Source organism: Centropristis striata, chromosome 18 (assembly GCF_030273125.1).
Source record: "Centropristis striata isolate RG_2023a ecotype Rhode Island chromosome 18, C.striata_1.0, whole genome shotgun sequence".
Taxonomy (NCBI): Eukaryota; Metazoa; Chordata; class Actinopteri; order Perciformes; family Serranidae; genus Centropristis; species Centropristis striata.
In genome coordinates, this window is record NC_081534.1 from 15414714 (window position 1) to 15435389 (window position 20676).

The 20676-nt window shown below is 39.8% G+C and overlaps 1 protein-coding gene across 1 annotated transcript in view; it reads right to left on the reverse strand.

Annotated features, from left to right (window-relative positions):
* Positions 1 to 241: 241 nt before the first annotated feature.
* Positions 242 to 20676, reverse strand: part of LOC131991192 (potassium channel subfamily K member 2-like) — a 37819-nt gene continuing 17384 nt past the window's right edge. The window contains exons 4-7 of the mRNA XM_059356525.1: positions 15663 to 15823; positions 11945 to 12140; positions 8472 to 8614; positions 242 to 5176 (exon numbers count right to left, since the gene is read on the reverse strand). Coding sequence (XP_059212508.1) covers positions 4820 to 5176; positions 8472 to 8614; positions 11945 to 12140; positions 15663 to 15823 — 857 coding nt within the window. The 3' untranslated portion in view covers positions 242 to 4819. The remainder of the gene's footprint in view (positions 5177 to 8471; positions 8615 to 11944; positions 12141 to 15662; positions 15824 to 20676) is intronic.

Here is a 20676-nt window from a genome sequence, read left to right on the forward strand (position 1 = left end):
TTGAAGGGAGGCTCTGATGCAGCCACAGACTTAATTAAAAACTGTCACCCTGGGACGCCCTGTGAAAATGCTGTGGGTGGAAATTAAATTAGTTTTGTCAAAGCCCAATGCTCACGCACATTCACACATTCATTCATGCAAACACACACTTACTGTAAACACAATCATTCACGGGTATCCTCCCATATGGCAGAGCATGGCCTGATATATTACGTAACGCTCCATCGACAGCACTCCTTGACTTTCTCCAGCACTGACAGCTCTTCTCTCAGTGGCTGTCAATCACTCGGCCCACTGGGGAAAAGAGACTCCAGGGGCTTTTGCTTTGAGCAGCTGCACTAAGGACTGCTTTCCCCTCCGGCGATACTGTACTGGTCATGTTTCTTTGAGTGTATTGCGAGTCAGTACAACCTACAGTCAGTGTTTTGATGCTATTGATTGCTTTTGAAAAACACAAGAAGATTAATATTTCTAGAAACCCAACCATGTATGAAAGAGCCGTCTATCCTTATTATCTTGTTTTCTTCCCAATGTCTTTGTGACTCCACTTTGACTAGATTACACATGACAGCTGATGACCTTACAGTGCAGTTAGTCAGTGCTCACATTTAGGACAATTTTTTTTTCTTCAAGAAAACCAGGAAACTGAAAACATAAAGAGAAAGCAAACCACCTAGCCTTTTAAAACAGTCCTAGACTGGGTTGCACCAGCTATTTGTAAATGCATTTTTAAATTTGTGTTTAAAGTCCTGCCAGCCAATTGTTGAACAATTAAAACTTAAGTAATATATCAGCTAGTTGAATGTGTGCATTTAACATATCTTCATAACTGATCTGGATGATATTTTCTGCAATATGATCATTCTACTTAATGGTATGAAACGGTTGCAGTTTTGAACATTGTGGTTTAAAGTCTGTACGTAACAAGTAAACTTATGTACAGAACTTAAAATAACAATGACTTTTGTTTCTGGATGAAAGTCCTGTGTTTGACCCATCCACATCCTCCTTTCACGGATCTTAATAACTACAGTCACTAGACGTTGCTGCCTAGTAATGTCAATATGGGTCGTAATAAGCTGTGCCTCCTGGCTCACAGTTATGTTGGTTAGACAAGCATTAAAGTGCATTACTTTCCTTAGATATAAGCATGAATGGTGAATGTGAACAGCTTCGTAAACTGGAAACATCTTTGATGTCTTCTAATTGAAAAATTAGAGTTTTATGAGGCTGAGTGGTAATATCAAAATTTACTTTTGTCTTTTTGTAAATATAGGTATTACTCTGTCTTATTTGTTTATGTATATGTGGAGAAATGTGTTTCAGAATTCATAGCATGTTCATGCAGTTTAGAATGAGTGGGTTTAAACCTGCCAACATGGCCGCCATTATTATTAGTTTAACTGTAATGGCATAAGTATCTGATCTTAATCTCCCCATTAGAAATCCCAGTAGAAATAAATCATCAGCTAATGTATTAACCATATAACATTACCTGTTTTAGTCTTCATTCTAAATGTGTAATATATGAGCAGGCTAACTTGTAGGTTAATTCAGTTAGCTACATAAATGTTACATGGTGTTACCATAGACTGTATATAAATAATGGACGTAGTCACTGTGACGTCACACATTGGTTTGTGGACTGCCCGTTGGAAGCCTCGAGTTCAGCGTTATACTCGTCGCCATCTTGCGTCGCCATCTTGTTTCCGATACGCAGAGCAACCATATTTGGACTGTGGCGGAGCGCGAGGGATCTGACGACACTGACTACACGCCTCTCTACACCGGCAACCCGACTGAGAGAAGCCCCTGCTAATTCGTGTTAGCATTAATTGGAGCATTAACTGGGATGTTAGTTTTGGCTAGCAAAAAAACAAAAACAAAATGTATCTTTCTTACCTCAGAAAACTGAGCAGCGACTCCTTGGAGTGTCTGTTAGTCCAACCAAACACTGAACAAGACATTTTTACTGAACAAAACGTTCAAATAAACTGTCATTAAGTGAAAATACAGTGTGAAAGGGTCAAAGTTATGAGACCAAATCGGTAAACGTCCTCTTTTCTATCTATATAACGTTATATATAACTTTATTGACACGTTGCCGTGGATACGCATTGCTCTGCTTCTCGCCTGGTGACGGCTTGCCTTGTCAGTGACCTGTAGCCACGCCCCAAATAGTACGATTCTTTATCTTCTATTTTCTTCTAAATGGGGCCATTATTAGAACTATTGACATCAAATTGTCTTGAAGAAGATTTTTTACTAGCGATTGAGACCATAATGTTGTCCTGAAAAAAATTTCTGGGGTAATAAATCAAGTGAGAAGTTTTCAAATTTTGCACTGAAATGAATGGACAGATTTTTTTTGCAGCCAAACTTAGCACCCCCTACTGGAATTTTCGGTGAATTGCAGGCTTAATGCACTTCCTGGTTGGCCTCCATGCTCAGGCACGGAGATTGCCGCCTGAGTGTTACATGGTGCACTTATTTAGTAACAGCTGGTCTCTATGTATGTTTGGTGCAACCTTGTTTTTTCCCATCACTTATTTACAAATACAACCAGGATTCTCAAGGAGTTTGGATGTTGGAATAAGAAAACAAAAACAGAATGCAATGATTTGCAAATCCCTTTTTGACCGATATTCAATCAAATACTGTTAAAGACAGTTGAAATGATAAACCTTTGTTTTTTTGTAAATATACACTGAGCTCTGATTTCAATGCCTTCTGTTTTTACTTATCTTTAACTCTGCATCCGAACTTCTTTGGAATCGAGCTTGTAAACTTACAAAGAGCTGGTGCATCTGGATCCTCCTGCTATATTACAAAACATACTGTTTTCCACCTGATGATGACTCATACATTATAGACATTTGGTATAGCAGACAGATAGGCTTGGTTTGCCACATATGGCGTATTGTCTTGTAAGTCACACTGTATCATAAATAGATTGTAATGCTACAAACTGTAAATAGCACTATCAAATGTATTGAAAATATTACAGCATATTGTGTTGGATAAAAAGCACTGAATAACATCATAAGACACACAATCCAAACCATTCAACCAGGAGACCAGAACCTAAAATATATGTATAATGTCATTAAAAGCAACTGTTTTAAAAAAGGGGCCTGTTTAAAATATGAAATTAAGTAAGTACATTTTGTATTAACAATCAAAGAGATTATTAACTGCTGTGACATTACTAACTTTTTCATAATCTCTAATCAATTTTTAATTAACATCAAATCAGCTGCAGAAAGGGGATTCATTTGAATCAATGCTTCTATTTTAATGTGATACAACTCATAGACCTTTTAAAATCTTGATAATTTAGTCACTGCAGCACTGACGGTGTACATTCGATATTGACAATAATCAATATACTTTCTATGTTAATGTGGTGATGAGAGCTGCAACATAGAAAGCAGAAAGGTAAAAATGCAGTATTTTTCCACACCAGGAGCTTTCATTTCTACAGTACCATGCATGCCAGGATTTATTTCCAATTGGAAAAACAAGCCTGTGTTGATGCACCCAGCTTTATGCTTCAGATTCATGAGAAAGAAGCACTCCTGGTCCTTTGATCACAACTAGATCTAAAAATAGGATCATTACTTTGGTATAAGGGAGAACGGGGTCTGATCATGGAGCCTGGCACTGTGTGGTTAATGTAATTCTCTCAACACATTCAAGACTTGTAGGAAATGGCAAAATCACACTGGCAGACAGAAAAGTGACATTTTCTCAGTTGTTAAGAAACAGTTTCTCCACACTGTTGCCATGCAAACTGTAGATTCCTCTTAAAATGAATTAAATAAAAAAAATCCATGTCCTCTCCATCCATTTGCCTCATCTTCATGCTGATTTTATTCCAAGATGCCTTCTAAATGTACGCCTTTTTATAACTACTGTGCTCATATATAACAAGTATGAGTGGACGGACAAAGCGCCGCTCGGTCCTTCATGCATCACCATCCTCACATGTTCAGTGTGATTTCAGTAAGGCACAACTGGATTATTCCTTAGGGTGAAAAGCTGAATGTCAGTCAGGGAGAAACAAAAAAAGTCAACATTCGTCTCTTTAGCGAGGGCGGCGAAAATGCAAGGCATATAAATTCATACTGGAAGAAGTGTAAACTAAAAAGAAAAAGCCACATTCTTATGTGTTATTACAGGACTGCTGCCATATCAAGAACAAGTGTTTATTGTTGATTATGGAGTGTTCGTAGCGGTGAGGATCCTCTTTATCTGATGCAGATGTCAGGGCCTCTGGAAATTTGACAAGAGATGAGCACAGATACATCTATTGCTTTCTAAGTTTACTGGATGTACTTATTTCTGTGTGTTCACAGGCTTGTTTGTAGGTACATGAGAAGATGATGTCTGCTGTGTTGCTACCTCAATGTGGGCTTTCATTTCCTTCCTGCTCATGAGATAAAGTTTGTTAAACTCATGCCTCTGATACAATCATTTGTTCTTTCTGATTTGGCTCAGTCGCACAGCTGTCGATCATTTGGCACGGACACAACGAAAAGAAGTTGGCCTCCTCCAATGAGTGAATGCAACCTGTGAGCTCCAAGTGTTTGAAACACACGTAAAAGAAAGCCCAGAGCTTGGCAATTCATCTGCGTTGAAGTCACTCTCAAGGTTTTCAATCAATGATTGAAGCACAATCCACTTACAGAATGTGCACAGGTACCTTATCTCAGATGCTCAGTCAATATAAACACAATAGTGTGTATGTGTTTGTAAGCTCTGTCTGCTACCAGATGTGATTTACTTAGTTCCCTGAATCAAATTTTCACGCTGCTCCTCATTTTAGATTTTCAATGATGGCAATCTCCCGCCGGTCAGCGTAGTCTGGGCTGAGGCCGTTCAGGTAGAGGCTGCCGTTCCTGGCCAGGGTCCCTGCAACAGGACTGAGGGAGAGAGTCAAGCTGGGGTTGCCCTCTCTGTCTTCACACAGAGTGGTGGACAGCGCTCTCTTGCCGGGGGTCATTTCCTGGTTGATGGACGCGTTAATACCCAGCTCGGATGACAGCTTGCGCTTGATGGATGCAGCACGTTGAAACTTGTCATAGATGTCAACGCTGAGTCGCCGCCGGGTCTCCTTGAACTCTGCTGACACGTTTGCTGTCCACTCGGCTGCGTGAGCCCGAAACTCCCCAACCTGCAGAGACAGACTGAAGGTTAATATCTGCAGGTGACGGAGAACAATGTGTTCCTTCCTGTACAGTTATATCCATTCTAATATCCATAATGCCCATTTTTAGCATAAAGAAAACGTACCAATGGGAGTCAGTACAAGTTTATTGTCAAGAAATAATGATACAGCCATGTCTGCTTGTAGATCAAAACCTTAAAGATGTCACATAGACTGAACAAAGAATGGATGATGCATCTCCACCTTCTTGCACTGTTTAAAAGTGAATCCAAAGTATTCCAGATACAGGCGCTGCCATCTTGTAAGCTGACTTCAGAGTCACAGCTGTCAGCTGTCGATCATGACATTACAACCCTGTTTTCATAGCATTAAACACAACAAAACTAATGAAACAGTGTGAAGTTTTTGTGTCCACACTCTAACATTGAAGTGATTAAGTCCTGATATTGTGGTTGAAACATTAGGAATTGGAAATCCCTTTTTTATGTCTTTTAAATGGTCAATTAAAAACCTATCATGCACAAAAGCCCCTTGTCTACATTTAAATGGTCTCAGACTGAAGAGGTTAATAGAAATGACCACCTAAATGTGAACAGCTGACCAATAATTAATGGGGTTAACTCTTGGGAACATAAATGCCATGTGCATTAATGTGTTCAGACTACTTTTAACAGCTCCTGCCTTCACATGTCTTGGCTGCTCTCCAATTAGCAATCCCATGAAAATTACTTTTTTAACCTTCATCTATAATTTGCAGTAAATGTTGCCAGAGTGTAACTCCAGATGGGGGAATTTAAAAAGTAAAGTGAAATATTTTTTTTAAAAATGGGGGGGAGGGGCAGATTTGATGAGGTATAGTTATTTGCTACCTGCATCAAACCTGCATTCTTTCTAATGGCCAGCAGGGGGCGACTCCACTGGTTGCAAAAAGAGTGTATGAAAGTCTATGAGAAAATGAGCCTTCTCATTTGATTTATTACCTCAGTAAACATTTTAATGAGTTTATTCTAATCAGTCATTATTCTAATGAGTTTATGGTCAAACGTGTGTGCTTTAAGTCTTATTCAATCCAGCATGATGTTCACCTTATAAATTAGAATAAAGCAAATTTGGTTAGCTTAGAAAAAGGATGCTGGATCATTTGTGAATTTGAGGTGAGTTTAGAAGTAGGTTTGTTTACCCACCCATCACTTCACTATTGAATTTTATTCTTAACTTGACTGCAGGAGCCTCATTAAATTGCCATGGTGAGAGCTTGAGAGGCAATGAATGGGAGAGAAACAAACACATCATTCATCCCACCTTCATCATACGTTAGGCCTGTTTCTCCAGGCTGTTAAATTATCTATGAAGCTCTGAGGTGTGCTTCTATAACGCGGACTTTTGAGCTCCTAAGCTAAAATATATGTGGTGTGTCTGTATGTGTGTACACACACTAGAACACAAACAGTGGAGTACGTGCTTTGTCCTCCTTCTTCTCTCTTTCTCTGCCTGACCGTTCTCAACCCCCACCTTCAAAACCCCCAGCCTCCCGCAAAAACCTTCCCTCTCAGCAAGAGCTCACAGCCTACCCACTGCACTGCAGATTGCAATAGAAATTGCCCCTCCTTTTTACTCTTCATCCTTTTTACATGTAAATAATGAACCTGCCAGAACAGCAAGCTATCTTATTATTCAGCAGCCACCACTGGAAACCCACCAGATATTTAATCTGACTCTAGCACGAGATGGCATTTTCTCCACAGGGCGCAGGCAGGATAGAGATTCATCACTTCAGATTTATGGCTTGAAGAGTGAACTGGAAAATGCAGTGAGGTATTACTCTGTCAGTGTGAGGGAAGAGGGATGTGATCACACCTGTGGACTTACTGCGAATGTCCCTCCACTCAAAATATTATATTAGTGGCTAGTGAGGTTGGTGAGGAGGTTCATCAAGAAGCAGCAGCAGCTAAGTGGTTGAATGGAGATGGAGTTTTACACTTATAGAGGGTATAAAAGAAGTGGACATAGTCTCCATGTGGTCATTGATTGGTTCATGGTCTACTGATTTGAAGCCTCAAGTTTGGCATTTTGACTGATCTTGGTTTTTGGAACCAGAAGTGACCATATTTGGACAAGAGGCTAACACCAGCGCTAGCTTCATCCATAATTCAAAATGAAAAGCCAACTCTTTTTTATTGTGTATTAGTACAACTGAACACTAAAAGAACATTTTTAAGGGACCAAAATGTTACAATTAACTTTAATGAATTTAACACACTCTACACCTAAAACATACCCAGCTTTATTGGCTATTTTACTGTAAATGGAACCATAATGTATAAAATGAACATCATGCTATATTGAAGAAAGGTTCAAACTAGTGGTTGATACCATAAACTCATTAGGAAAATATTTAGTGAGGTAATAGATCGAGTGAGAAGTAGGGTTACTTTCTCATAGACCTCTATACAACCAGACTTCTCTCTGCAACTAGTGGAGTCACCCCCTGCTGGCCATAAGAAATAATTAAGGTTTAAGGGACTTCCACAGTTCCATAACACATTTTTTCCCCCAGTACAAATACTGTATATAATGCAAACTGTTTTTTAGGCAGCCATGCTCTGTTAAAGGCCTCACTCTACTTAATGAAAGGTTCATGCTACACAATACCAGCCCCATTTTAGCCCAACCTGAGAGAAGCTGTCATAAAAACAGACCAAACAGCATATTTTTTGCCCTTGTGGCCCCTATCCATCTGTGCTTAGAGACAGAGTGTGGAGTTGGTCATACATTTCGTTTCAAGCATACTGAATCCCTACATTTGAGCGGCAGTAATGTAAAAAAGACATGCTACTAGGCTATGCTTTGAAGGAAGGTTTTTTTCTAGTTCATCTTTAGCATTATTGCAGTTGGGGCAGCATTAAAAGTATCATCTTCTTCAGCACCAGTGGCAAATTCTGTGACTCAAAGGGCTGACAGAACTTGCTTTTTAGAGACATATTTTAATCCTGTAGCAGTTTTCTGTTGTGAGCTGGATACCGCTAACCATGTGCTGACGAGGAAAAAGACTCTGCTTGACAGACTATTTGGTAACAATGATTTTGTACTAAAATATATTGGCTGGATCCTGATATATGGAATAAAAAGCTCCAGTAACTTAACATAAATCTAATGACCCTTGTCTGCCAACATCTTTTCCACCTTTCAGTGAAAAACCTCTTAGGGAAAATTAGTTTCCCCTCCTTTACCAGAGAGGCTTCTTATCCCCCACTTGCATCACCTCTGTGGTGACATAACCCACAGCAACATCAGCACGTACCTCCTCTTTAGTTTTCTTGGAGATGACTCGGAACCAGTCTCCAATCATACTGAGAACAGCAGCAAAGTAGGCCAGACCCACCAGGATCCAGAACCACACCACAGGCTTGTAGTAGTCCAGAAAGTCTGGATTCTCTGATCCACCTTAAAACAACAACAACAACAAGTCTGTTACACAACCCTGAGTTACATATGTTACTTATCGAACCATATCAACTGAGAGAAAAAACAACAAGCAGGATTGATTTCAGTCTAAGTCAGCCTGTCAGTTAAGTTCAGTTAAATGGATCTACTTGTTTCATTTAATGAGCCTGGGTCTTTCCATTCTAAAGGGCAGCCATGTCTTTCTGCTGAGGTGTTGCTTTTAATTGGCCCTGGGTGTTTGACTCAGCCCTGATTAGGTCCATTTTGTAGTAATATAGAGAATATTAAGAGGAAGAGAAATTGAGACTAATAAGTAGGAATAAAATGTCACATTAAAAATTCAGAGACTTCAGGTTCTCTTTTCCTATGAGCCCATCTGTGTGATCTCCGCACTATGATAATGATTCATGGTTGTTCACAGAGCAACACTGGAAAATATAGTTTTAAATACCCTAAACTGGATTTGTTTGATTAGTTTCTTGTCCTGCGATGGGTAATAACACTTGCCACTCATTGAGTATGATCTGTGATCAGCTCAGTGCAGTGTCAGGTGTATGTGTCACTGATTGCCCTGATGTGGACCAGGAGTGTGAGGCCTTTATGCCGCGTTCAGACTGCCAGCCAAAATCCGATTTTTAGCCCATCCAGATTGGAACTGGATGGCTCTTTTGAAGTCTGAACAGTCACAAATCACATGAAATCCGATTTTTGCAAACCGGATCGAAACCACCTTCGGGAGGTAGTTTCAGATCGCATTTGGACAGATGCGTCTCAGTCTGAACCGCTCCAAACACTCAGATCGGTTTGACTGTCCGTGACGTCACTCTAAGCGGCACACGTATCGCGAGCAGCCACCGGCAGCCGCACCCGACTCATGTGGCCCGACGGGGGCGTCCATCCGCCCGGTTTCTCCCCTGGTGCGTCTGAGATGTTCTGCACCTCTACTGGACAGTGATAAGGCCAATATACTGAGGTGACCTGCCTCCCTCATGACTGTTGTTGTTGTTCTTGTCGCCGCCGTGACGACGCCAGACGCTCTGACGCCGTTACTACAGCAACCTGTCAGATCAGTCGATAATGTGGCCCAGTCTGAACAGAGCCATATATCCGATTTGGACACTTGCTAAAAACAGTGTGGACAGTCGGCCCTAAAAATCGGATTTGAGTAGGAATCTGATTTGAATCAGATTCGCCTGCAGTCTGAACGTGGCCTTATATGCAGTTGTTTCAACTGCTCTGTGCTGACTTATTGTCTCACCTTCAGAGGCAGTGAGAGCAACTCCTCTTCCCCTTTCATGCGTATAGGTTTATTCCTAGTGTTTGCTCGTGTCTTCTATTGTGCTGGTTCTTTGCCCTGGGTAGTTATCAAACCCAGCTCTTTGTGTTTTAAAGGCTTCCTTAACAGCCATTTTTGTGTTTTTGTTTATAAGGGCTATTTTATGAGTTCATTCTCAAGTCAGCTGCTCAACAGCGGTGGTTTTGTTTCTCCTTGTCGAAGCCTTTTTAGGAGCTTCTTATTCCTTTTTTCATTTTGCCTCATTAAGATACAGTATTGCCCCCTTCCCCATACATTTTGTGGTTATCTCTCTGGGATAACTTTAAGATAGCCCAAGTCTCTAACTGTGTCCCATACCTCATCCTCCTGACATTTCTATTTCATTCATTGAGATTGAAATACACTGGGGGTTTGTGTTAATATAGTGGTAAACAAACTTATATTCTGTAAAGATTTAGCGATGGCATCCTGAGCAGAGAATGAAGTCACACTTCCTCTGCTTGTGTTTTAACTCAAGCTTCTCTGTTCATTGATTTGTCCAGCAATGTAAGCATGTTCGGGCTTGTGACTACCGCCTTTATTAAACGGTTGGCCCTCCTTCCCACCCTCTGTATGCATGTCCAACTGGCAAGCTAATTGCAGCTGCTCTGCAATGGGCACTACCGGGAAAAGCAGTGCACACCACTGATAAGGACCTGGATTCTGCAAACATGGCCTCCCAACACCATGGGTTGGGATGGTGTTGTTGCAGAAGCCGGATGTCCTCGCCAACGCCATTATGGCTCAGCCAACTCCAAGTTTGCTTGTCAGAACAGAAGTGAGAGCTGTGTGCAGCCAAATGGGGCCCAGACTCTAAATTTTAATCAAATTCTGGTACGAGTTGTTTGAAAGCAATCCCAGCTCAGTCTGAAGTTCATTCTGAGAGAATAAGGACTGAATTGGTTTCCACAACATTAAACCATTACTTAGAGAAAGACCTGATGAGGGATGAAAGTTATTTATCAGGATAAAAGTTGACCAAGTTTTGACATGTCTAATACATCACTTAAGGCCTTATCTTAATGATATCACATGCAGACACTACCTTCAGTACATCTAAAAGACACTGGCTCCCACCATGTGCTGTATCTTTGGATAAGCCTTCAGTAAGTCATCAGGTATGATGCAGCAGAGCTTCCTGTGCAGTTAGACAACCAGCCGTTACCAGCCACCTGCGCCAACCCCACTCATTACACTTAATCTAATCTATAATCATTAGGCCTGCTCAGGGAAGTTTAATCTAGCTGCTAAGTGTGATTTTTTTTTTTTTTTTTCCCATCTGCCTCTCCTTTTAGTGTTTGTCAAGTGGGTCAAATCAAACTAATAGCACCTGCTTAAACACACGCACGCACTTAAAGATTCAAACTTTCTGTCTCTTCTTGAATTTCTTGCTTTTTCTTTCTCACAGACACATCCTTTCAGTCAACAAGATGTATTATTAGTGAATCTAGGGACCTATCCTGCTTTTTCTTATTTTCTGTTAAATATATAATGTTTACAGTGTCGGATGTTTATATTAAATATAAGATTTGATAAACTTATATAAGAGTATGTAAAGGACTGTTCTGAACACTCAGTTTCAACAGTTTTTCTAGTCCTGGCTCATGACGTTATCATTAATAAATGCTCATTTATGTCTGTGATTTATAGTATTCAATAAAACATTTTTACCTGACATCATTATGATTGTTGTTAAGACAAGTAGATTTAAATGTGCTAGAAAAAAGGGAAAAAAGGAATCTGTTTTTTGGAGTCTCTCGACTTCTGATTCAACAGATGGGAGCACTAAACATATTGGAAGGATTAAAAAAACTGTCAGAATACATGTGTCCTTATGTGAAGCAAAGAATGTAACAGCAGGCCAAGGGGAGGCTTATCGCTAGGGTACACATTTGTTGAGTCAGACTGGCTGAGTAATAACTCAACTATATATATATATATACACTGATTCACAACTGGACCTCAAACATAAAAAATGAAAGATGGCCTGTAACTGAAAGAGAAAATCAAGTGACCTTTTTCACCGGCAACAAAGTCTCCAAAGCCAATCGTGGTGAGGGTGATGACGACAAAGTAGATGGACTCTAGCGTGCTCCAGCCCTCGATGTGTTTGAAGATGATGACCGGCAGAGCCACGAAGATGAGGCACCCGAACAGGATGAAGATCAGCGTCGAGATGACGCGGATCTTTGTCTGGCTGACTTTCCACTTCTGGTGGAAAATAAAAGCAATGTTAACATGATTTCCACACTCAGAGGGGCAGAGGCCATGAATGCATCTCTGAAGGAAATGGACATGCATTATATCTCAGAGGCTTTTATCTTTTTGCTCATTTCACATTGCAATGACTCACTTCCCTCGACCTCCTTCTAGGAATACATTTGCTGTTTTCTAACAAACGTCAATCTGTCATGTGACATAATTTTCTCTGTCAGATGGCCCGCCCACCCGAGCTGCAGTTACGTGAGGTGGCTTGACATGCCTCACTGTTATATTGACGACATCTCATCTCATCTCATAGTAGCAGCTATAGTAATGGATTCACTGCAGTTACAGCCTCTGCTATCAGCTGTAACTATGAGAATTTAGATTTGACAGGAGCCCCGCACTCCCTCTTTTGCATCACCGTTACAGAAGATTAGAGTATGATCTACATGCTGCTGTTTTCTCTGCTTCCTTTCCACTTGAGGTGACTGCTTTCAGCTGGTTCCCTGTGTATCGTGCCCTTTTCCCTTCCAGTTATGTAAGCCCAAAGCACAGTGCCTCTGAGGGGAGGCATAAAGAGCAGGCAGACCTCAGATGACTGAGTCTGTGATGTCCTCGCTGCACAAAGCAAAGTATAGTACAGTAGCATGCGGTTTGAAGAGACCTATGAGCCCTTTAAGACCAAACTAACTGAAGACAAAGCATTAATATATTCCAAAGAGACCTGTAAAGACGGTGTGGTTTCTTCACTGTACAGCAGCTACCTCAGCAGCTGCTACGGTTCATTTGTTTCCATTGTTTGGAGCCAGCTGCCAACTTCTCCGCTCCTCCCCAGGGAGGGACGCCACAGAACCGGCGATGAATCAAATTCATAATTAACCTGTTGCTACCAAGTATGTGGTGTTTGCCACAGTTTGTGCTTTCATACTATAAATCAGAGACTGTTATAGTGGACTTTTATAAAGTCATTTTATCTGACTTTTGTCAGAGCATTATAGGATGTTTTTCAGCCCCATATCCTCAATGCTATGTCCTAACACTCTTTCCTATAACTTACGTTACAAAAAATAGAATAAAATAGATATATTGTCATTGCAAGGAGTGAAACAAAACTAAGTAGTAATCCTGATGGTGCATATAGTCACGTCAAAAATAAAAATAGAGAAAAAGATTCTACATTAAAAAAAAAGATTTACTGTGACCTGTAAAATAGCTGAGGAATCTATTTAATGGATATTGCATGTTAACATGAAAAAAGATAGATCACAGAAAATATTTTTTTATATAAATTAACTGAAATTGCATGAGTGGATATTGCACATTTACATAAAATACATATTATAAACAAAATAAAATACTATGAAAAGAATGGAATATTATCAATATATATATAAATGAAACATGATTAATTTGCTATGACCTAAAAAAAAAAAAAGAAGCAAGATATCTAAGATATTGCACATATCCTTTTTGCTCTACTTACAAATAATAAGTTTAGTAATAAACACGTACAAAATACTCACAATAATTAGGATTAATAATTAGGAAGCAGTGTTAATTAACATTAATGGCAAGCCACACAATGTTGATTCTGAAGTGTTCACTGACGACACATTTAATTTATTTTTAAAAAATATCTACTATTATCTAATGCAAAAGAATGTACACTCATAGGAAACAAAAGTTTATGCACTCACAGCGCTTGGTTTACGTTCGGGAAAAAATGTGGTTGTTAAATATTAAAAAAGTCAATGATTAAGTAAAACTAAAAAATCCGCGGCTCTAATTAATTGGACACTCCATCATCAGGAACATAAAGACAGCTGATTGGGATATCAACAACCCCCGCCAACAGTCTGAACTGTTTCAAATCATCACCAGGAAAAGCTAATTTCGCTCTGCAGTCCTCCCAGTGGGTCATGATATTAGCAGGTTGTTTAACATACAACACATGTCTCCAATCACAGTCATGTGACACACAGAGTGACAGCTACTCATCACCTAATTAACTGTTCACACTCATGTAAAGAAAACGATGTGTTACTGCAAGCATCTGTGCTGTTTTCTTCCCAGTAACAGAATACTTTCTATTTTTGTCTCCTTTCTGCCTTCTCTGTGTGCCGTTGACTCTTACATTACTGTAACTGTTGCTCAGTTTAGGACAAAAGCCTTCAACTTTATGATGCAATTATGCCATACGCCCCCTCATACACTGCTACATCCTCCCCATCGTTTTAAGGATCTGCATTGGAAAACCTTTAATAGAAAAACACATCTTTTCCTTACTTGTACTTAGGATCTTATAGTTTATCTTCAGTCACCACACTGTGTATTATTTATTTCATTTATGACAATGCATTCTTAAAATTAATAAACCAACATCATTCTGATAGATTTTTCCTAAAGCAGACAATAAAAAAAATACATTTTGAGATATCTTTTTAAATGCATCAGCAGTTTGGTTCATATTTACTGGACTGCACAAAAAATGCTCAAGGGGAATAAATCAAAACAGACATATGTGTTTTTGCAAGCAAAAACGATGCGATACTTCTTCATCTGGAGAATTTTTTGACTGCTTTTATTTTTGTGCAACACTTTTTGTTGAATCCATCTTTGATTAAGTCTACTATAGATTTTTATTTATTACAATTCATTGTTATCCTTCCAGTCAACCACGAGCTGCACAGCCCATTTGTTAAATTATGAAGCTTATAAAAAGCACTTGTGGTTCTGCTACAAGGACAAGTAAAAAACAAACTGTGAGAAAATAAAATAAACCGCTGCACTTAATCTTTTTTTAGATCTTCAAAATATAATTATCTTTATTGGTTCATGCACTCAGCAGCTGTTTATTTCTTTTGTTTTTCAGGGTGAACATCCGAGTTTCCTGGAGAAACTTAATGACTAACCATCAACCAGACTGTCTAGCAGAGTCCATTTATATTCTCTGCAGCCAGCATGACTAATGGTGCCTTCATACTGCACTGGCAGTAACGTGTGTTTTCACATGTGAACACTGTATGTGCTTGGGCAGATGTTGATGTGTGACTTACAGTGTGGTAAATGAGTTTACCATCATTATTTCAAAGTGATCGATCTGGGTGCCACTACTAAGAAAATGAGAAATGTGCAGTGAGTTCAGCAACAAAAGGCAAAAAAAACAGCTTTCTTCTTTGCTAAATTTCTGGATTTTAGTAGTGGAACAATCTGGCTGCCTTTATATTGGTTTCCAGGAGTCTGTTGACATGGCAACCTAAAAATTGCAACCACTTTTTCCATGCTGTTTAGCACTGACTGCTGAAGTCTGAAGAACCCCCCCATAATTACTTCACTTTTGTCTTCAGCAGTTTTGTTTCGGGCCGTTTTACATTGCATCTTGAACTCTATTTATAGGAACAGATCAGGCAACATAATTTCCCAGCTCCCTTTGCATTACCTAGTTGACAGTTAAATGGTTCATTACACACAGGTAAACATACAGGGAGGTGCAAATGATTTAGAGACAGTATGTTTGAAGGAGCTCACCACAATCATCTTCTCTACTCTGGCGATGCCCTTCCCAAATATGGTCCCCAACTGGTCCCCTACACCAGCCAATAAGAATCCAAACAGGGGAATCCCAAGCAGAGCGTAAATTATGCAGAAGATCCGCCCACCTTCTGTGTGAGGAGAGATATTCCCAAATCCTGACAGAGAGGAGACACAGACAGGTGATCAGCTCAGCAGGCAGCATTTAGTTCTAAATGTCACAATAAAGTAGCTACAACAAGGCAGGGCATCAGTATTGTTACCATTACAGAATTGTTAACCCCTGTGAGAGTTGCTACTATGAAATGGTGTCGAATATGTGTTTTCTATTAAAATTCTTAATGCTTTTGATCTTTGCTCTGTTCACATTGGACTTTTCCTTAGAGGGTGCACGTCTGTATAATTGCTATTTGTGACTTTGGTTAAACAAGTGTGAATGAAGTGAGACTTTTACATTTAAAAGCAGCAGCTTTTATTCACTCCTATGCATAAATCTGTTTCTGTCATGTTTGCTTTTATAGAGCATATTTTTTACTTGCACAGACAAAGAGCATTCACATCAAATTCACGTTTACATTTTTTAAATTTTATTCTTTATTTTAGAATTGGAGGCATGTGGGTTGATGTGTACGTATTTTTGTTGTTGCATTAATAACAATGCATCAAATTAATGTGTTTTGGTTGTGTATTTACATTATGACAATTTTATTATTTTAAAAATAAATATTACAGTACATATTATGTTGTCTTCTACACTTTTATTTTGGACATTTCCCTTGGAAGCAACCATTGACCAAGTAAAAGAAGTGCACATAGCCTAAAAAGTGAGGTCAATTGGCAAGTATCTTAAACCTCCATTCTTTCTAATGGCAGGCAACAGGGGTCGACTCCACTAAATGTATAGAAGTCTGAGAAAATGACCCTACTCCTCACTTTATTTATTGCACCAGTAAACATGTTCCTAATGAGTTTATAGTCTCGATTGCTAGTTTCAAGACTTCTTCAATGCAGCATGATGTTCATTTAGTTAATGATTGTCCCATTTACAGTAAAACAGATGAAAAAGCAGAGAATGCTTTAGGGGCGGGGCTACAATCTAATATAACAGGCTAATATCACAGATATCATGAATTAGATGCACTTTGCTAACCAAGCTAGCTAGCTAGCATTAGCTTATAACTACTGTCTCGTTCAAAAATGGTCACTTCTGGCTCCAAATAACCAAGATGGTGAGAGCCAAAATGCCAAACTCAAGGTTTTGAAGGATAGCCCACAAACCAATGGGTGATGTCATGAGGCGCATTTCCGTTAGGGTAAAACGTGGTCGGTGGGAAAGCCTCAGGCCACACCCTCTCAATTGACTGCTCATTTGGCATTTGTCCCCAGAAGGATTTGGGAGACTCCGGAGTGGAGGTGACATATGGTTTTCCAGTGGCAGTTTCATCCGTTACGACACCTACGTTTTGGATTTAACACAGGAGACGCATCAAACGTAAACAATAACGAAGGAGACGCCGAGATGGAAGGAGCAGAGCTTGCTGTGTTTCTTGTCGCTGTGTTCATGTACATGGCGGTGATGATTATGAACAAATTATTGTTCTGACTACTCGCTGCTTCGCCAGCCTTTAAAAATGGTGCATGTTGTAGTGGCGTCAAGTCTAACGTCACATCCCGCTTATCGTTCTGTCCAAACAGCAACCAGGCTTTTTTCAGGGGAGAAAAATGTCCCTGCTCTTCGACAGGGCCAAAAAACAGCCAGTCAAACAGCCACTAGGGGCGGCTCAAATTCAAATTAGGGGCGTTTCGGCAAGGGAGACACGGCTCATTCCGGGTATTCGACTATAGTGAAAACGCACCTAATGTGGCTACATCTACTTCTTTAATGCAGTCTAAGGGAAACAACAGAGAGCAAGACTTTGTAGATGCATTGTTTCTGTGGGGAACTTATGCTAGTTCCTTGAAATAAAGTGCTAAAAGTCAGTGTAGGAAAGCCCTAGTTCAGAGGTGTTAAGTATTGAGTGTGTGCTGTTACCGGCCCTTTAAGAGATGCAGACGTGTCCCGACTGTGGAGCCTGATTATTCAGTCTGCTGAGAAGGTGTGAAGCTGTGTGGGTCTCTCCTGTTTGGGGAAGTGTGTGTAATTGACGAATGTGAGTATTTCTGTTTACCTACTTAATTTGAGTGCTACAGTTTACTGTTTATCTGTATCTACTGGAGTTTCAGTAACAGCAAATTAGCTAAAGTGAATGTGCTACATTAGCAATGTAAGCTAGCATGTACTAGCTAGGCTAGACATGTGCTCCACATTTGGCATTGTTTGTGTGATTTATATTTCTCCTTGTTAATAATCTGGGTTATGATGTAAAGGAGTTACTTACTTAATTGGAACGCATTTTTTAGTTGTCTGCCCTACATGTCACATTAGTTTAATGTGTGTTTTCATTCATATGCCTTGCATGCAACCTTTGCTTCATGTATGTTCTTATTCGATAATCAGTGCTTTAAGTGGGCCGGTACTCTCTGGTACAGAGTACCAGCACTTCTCGATTTTAGCCTCTTGCTTACTGGGACTTTTTACGGTGTACCGGGACTTCTCATGAGCTCATAGTACGCTGTGCACCAGGACGTGCCGGAAGGGCCAGAAAAAAACCCGGACTGAGAATAACACGGGAGGTCGGACAGAAGTTAATTTTGAAGAAAGTGAAGTAAGTTGAAATATAATCACAATTGTCTTATACCGACAGTCCACTTCTTTTGACACATCTGTACAATATAAAATCCATATCTGTCTTTGATGTGTGTGTCCACAGGGTATGTTCAGTACCAGTTGCCTTGTTTGTCAACCTCCTTTCCAGAATGTGTTTGCATTTATGTAACTAAATGAAGATCTTATTCATCAATATCAATGTTGTTGGTTCCCCTAAATATGTGCATTTTCCCATTTAAGTTACACTGTAATGAAATATATATTTAGGTAAAATAATAGACAGTCATTGTATACTGTTTTCTTATGATATAAACAATATCAGGACCTTGTCATTTAATTGATTTACTTTGCATAGCTTCTCCAATCTGGTCTCCATTTTTAATTCATGTCCGTTTTTGATGTGTGTGTCCACAGGGCATGGTAGGTGCCAGTTAGGTCCCTTGTGCATCAGCCTGTAAGCTACTTGAGGACTGCCCCCCCTTAGGCCACATGCAAGTGAACAAACATAATTTGTCTGGAAAGTTCAATAAAACAATTTTCTTTTTAAAAATCAGCATCATGTTCTAGTATTTGAATAAATCACTTGATGACCTGCTGGTACCAACGCTCACTGCCTAATTTACCTGGCAACAGTTGAATAAGGGGAGTACCGGCACTTATTTTTTTCCACTTAAAGCACTGTCGATAATGTATATTGTACTGTTATATTGTGTTTCGGAACCACACTTTCTTCGATTAAAGCCACATAAACCTGAATCTCTGCTGCGTGATTTCTTAACCGAAGTCACATTACCATAAATGGTAAATGGACCTGCACTTATATAGCGCTTTTCGACCACTCAAAGCGATTTACACTACATCGCAGCATCGGGAGCAATTTGGGGTTCAGTATCTTGCTCAAGGATACTTTGACATGTAGGCTGCAGTCAGGGATCGAACCACCAACCCTTCGGTTGGGGGCCAACCAACTCTACCAACTGAGCCACAGCCGCACCCAATTCAAAAAATCTTTAAGGACAAAGCACTGCACTGAACTAAAGTTGACACATAATAGTGTTAATAGTGTTCGCCTGCTATATCCAGCGCATCTGTTGAGGCCCTGTAGATCTCTTCTATGGTGAGTCCTGGGAAGTGAGGTCAAATTCCTCTTTGTTACACACTCTGTAGATTCAGTGTACAACATATTACTGGCAGTAGAAGTAATATGCATTTGAACTAAAGTGGCAAGACAAGAAAACTTTCCAAAAAGCCTCGACTGTACTGGAACATCACTGCAGACGAGCTTCAAGAAATGTCAGCTGTGAGAGATAGAAGTCGAGCTAAAGCACTGACTCAGACTACAGTTAATTCACACCCTCAGCCTTCAAGCAAGTCTGATGTGAGTGAAAACTGAACACCAAAAATGAAAAGACATACAGTACACACACAGAAACACACCCTAATGTCCGTCCGTCACTGGCTCACTGCCTTTCATCTCCTCTCCAAACTCATCAGCCAGAAAAGCAGATGGGACTTCTAGAAGTCAGGATCATGGTAAAAAAAAACAACCTCCACAACCTTTGCTTTATTTAACGCTGACTCCACACATTCAAACAACACGACCTTCATCATTTAAAGTTTCATAATGTTTCTGCATAATGAACCCTGTCCACTTCCCTCTATTAATGCACTCATCAGTCTCAGGATACGAGCTGCGGGGAGCCTTCTAATGACTCTGCAGTCTCACACTGGAGTGGAGCGATACTAAGTGTGAGAGAAATTGTCAATCAAGTCTCACTAATTTCCTGATTAGTTCGATAAGAGACAGGAAGCCAGATTGGCTCAAACACCTTTGGGTGCCCCTGCAGAACAATCGAGACGCAGCAGCTCTCCCAATGTGACGCTACACTGAATTATACAGATTCATTGTTGTTTGTTTTCTCAGCTTCATCTTTGAGCGCTGTCACAATAGCCGAGGTGAAGAGCAAGCTTCGCTTCACAAGCTCAAAGAGTGAGTGTCAGGCTCTTGATGAAAATGATGGCGTTCAGGGAAAACTGGCTGTTCTTTCATAGGATAGAAAACATTTTCAGCACTGAGAAGGTGTTATGAAATGTTTATAAATTGAGTACACATTTGGATTTATACGTAATGTTTTTTTTTAAAAGGCTTTTGACCTGATTTAGTTGAAATTGGAGTGACAGTCATAGGCCTTGCAAGTTTTTTCAAATTTTATTTGTGTGTTTGTGTTGACTTTTGTTACATAGATAATGGCTGTATTGTTATTGTTAATAATATCATTATTGTTATTATCACTTTATTGTATC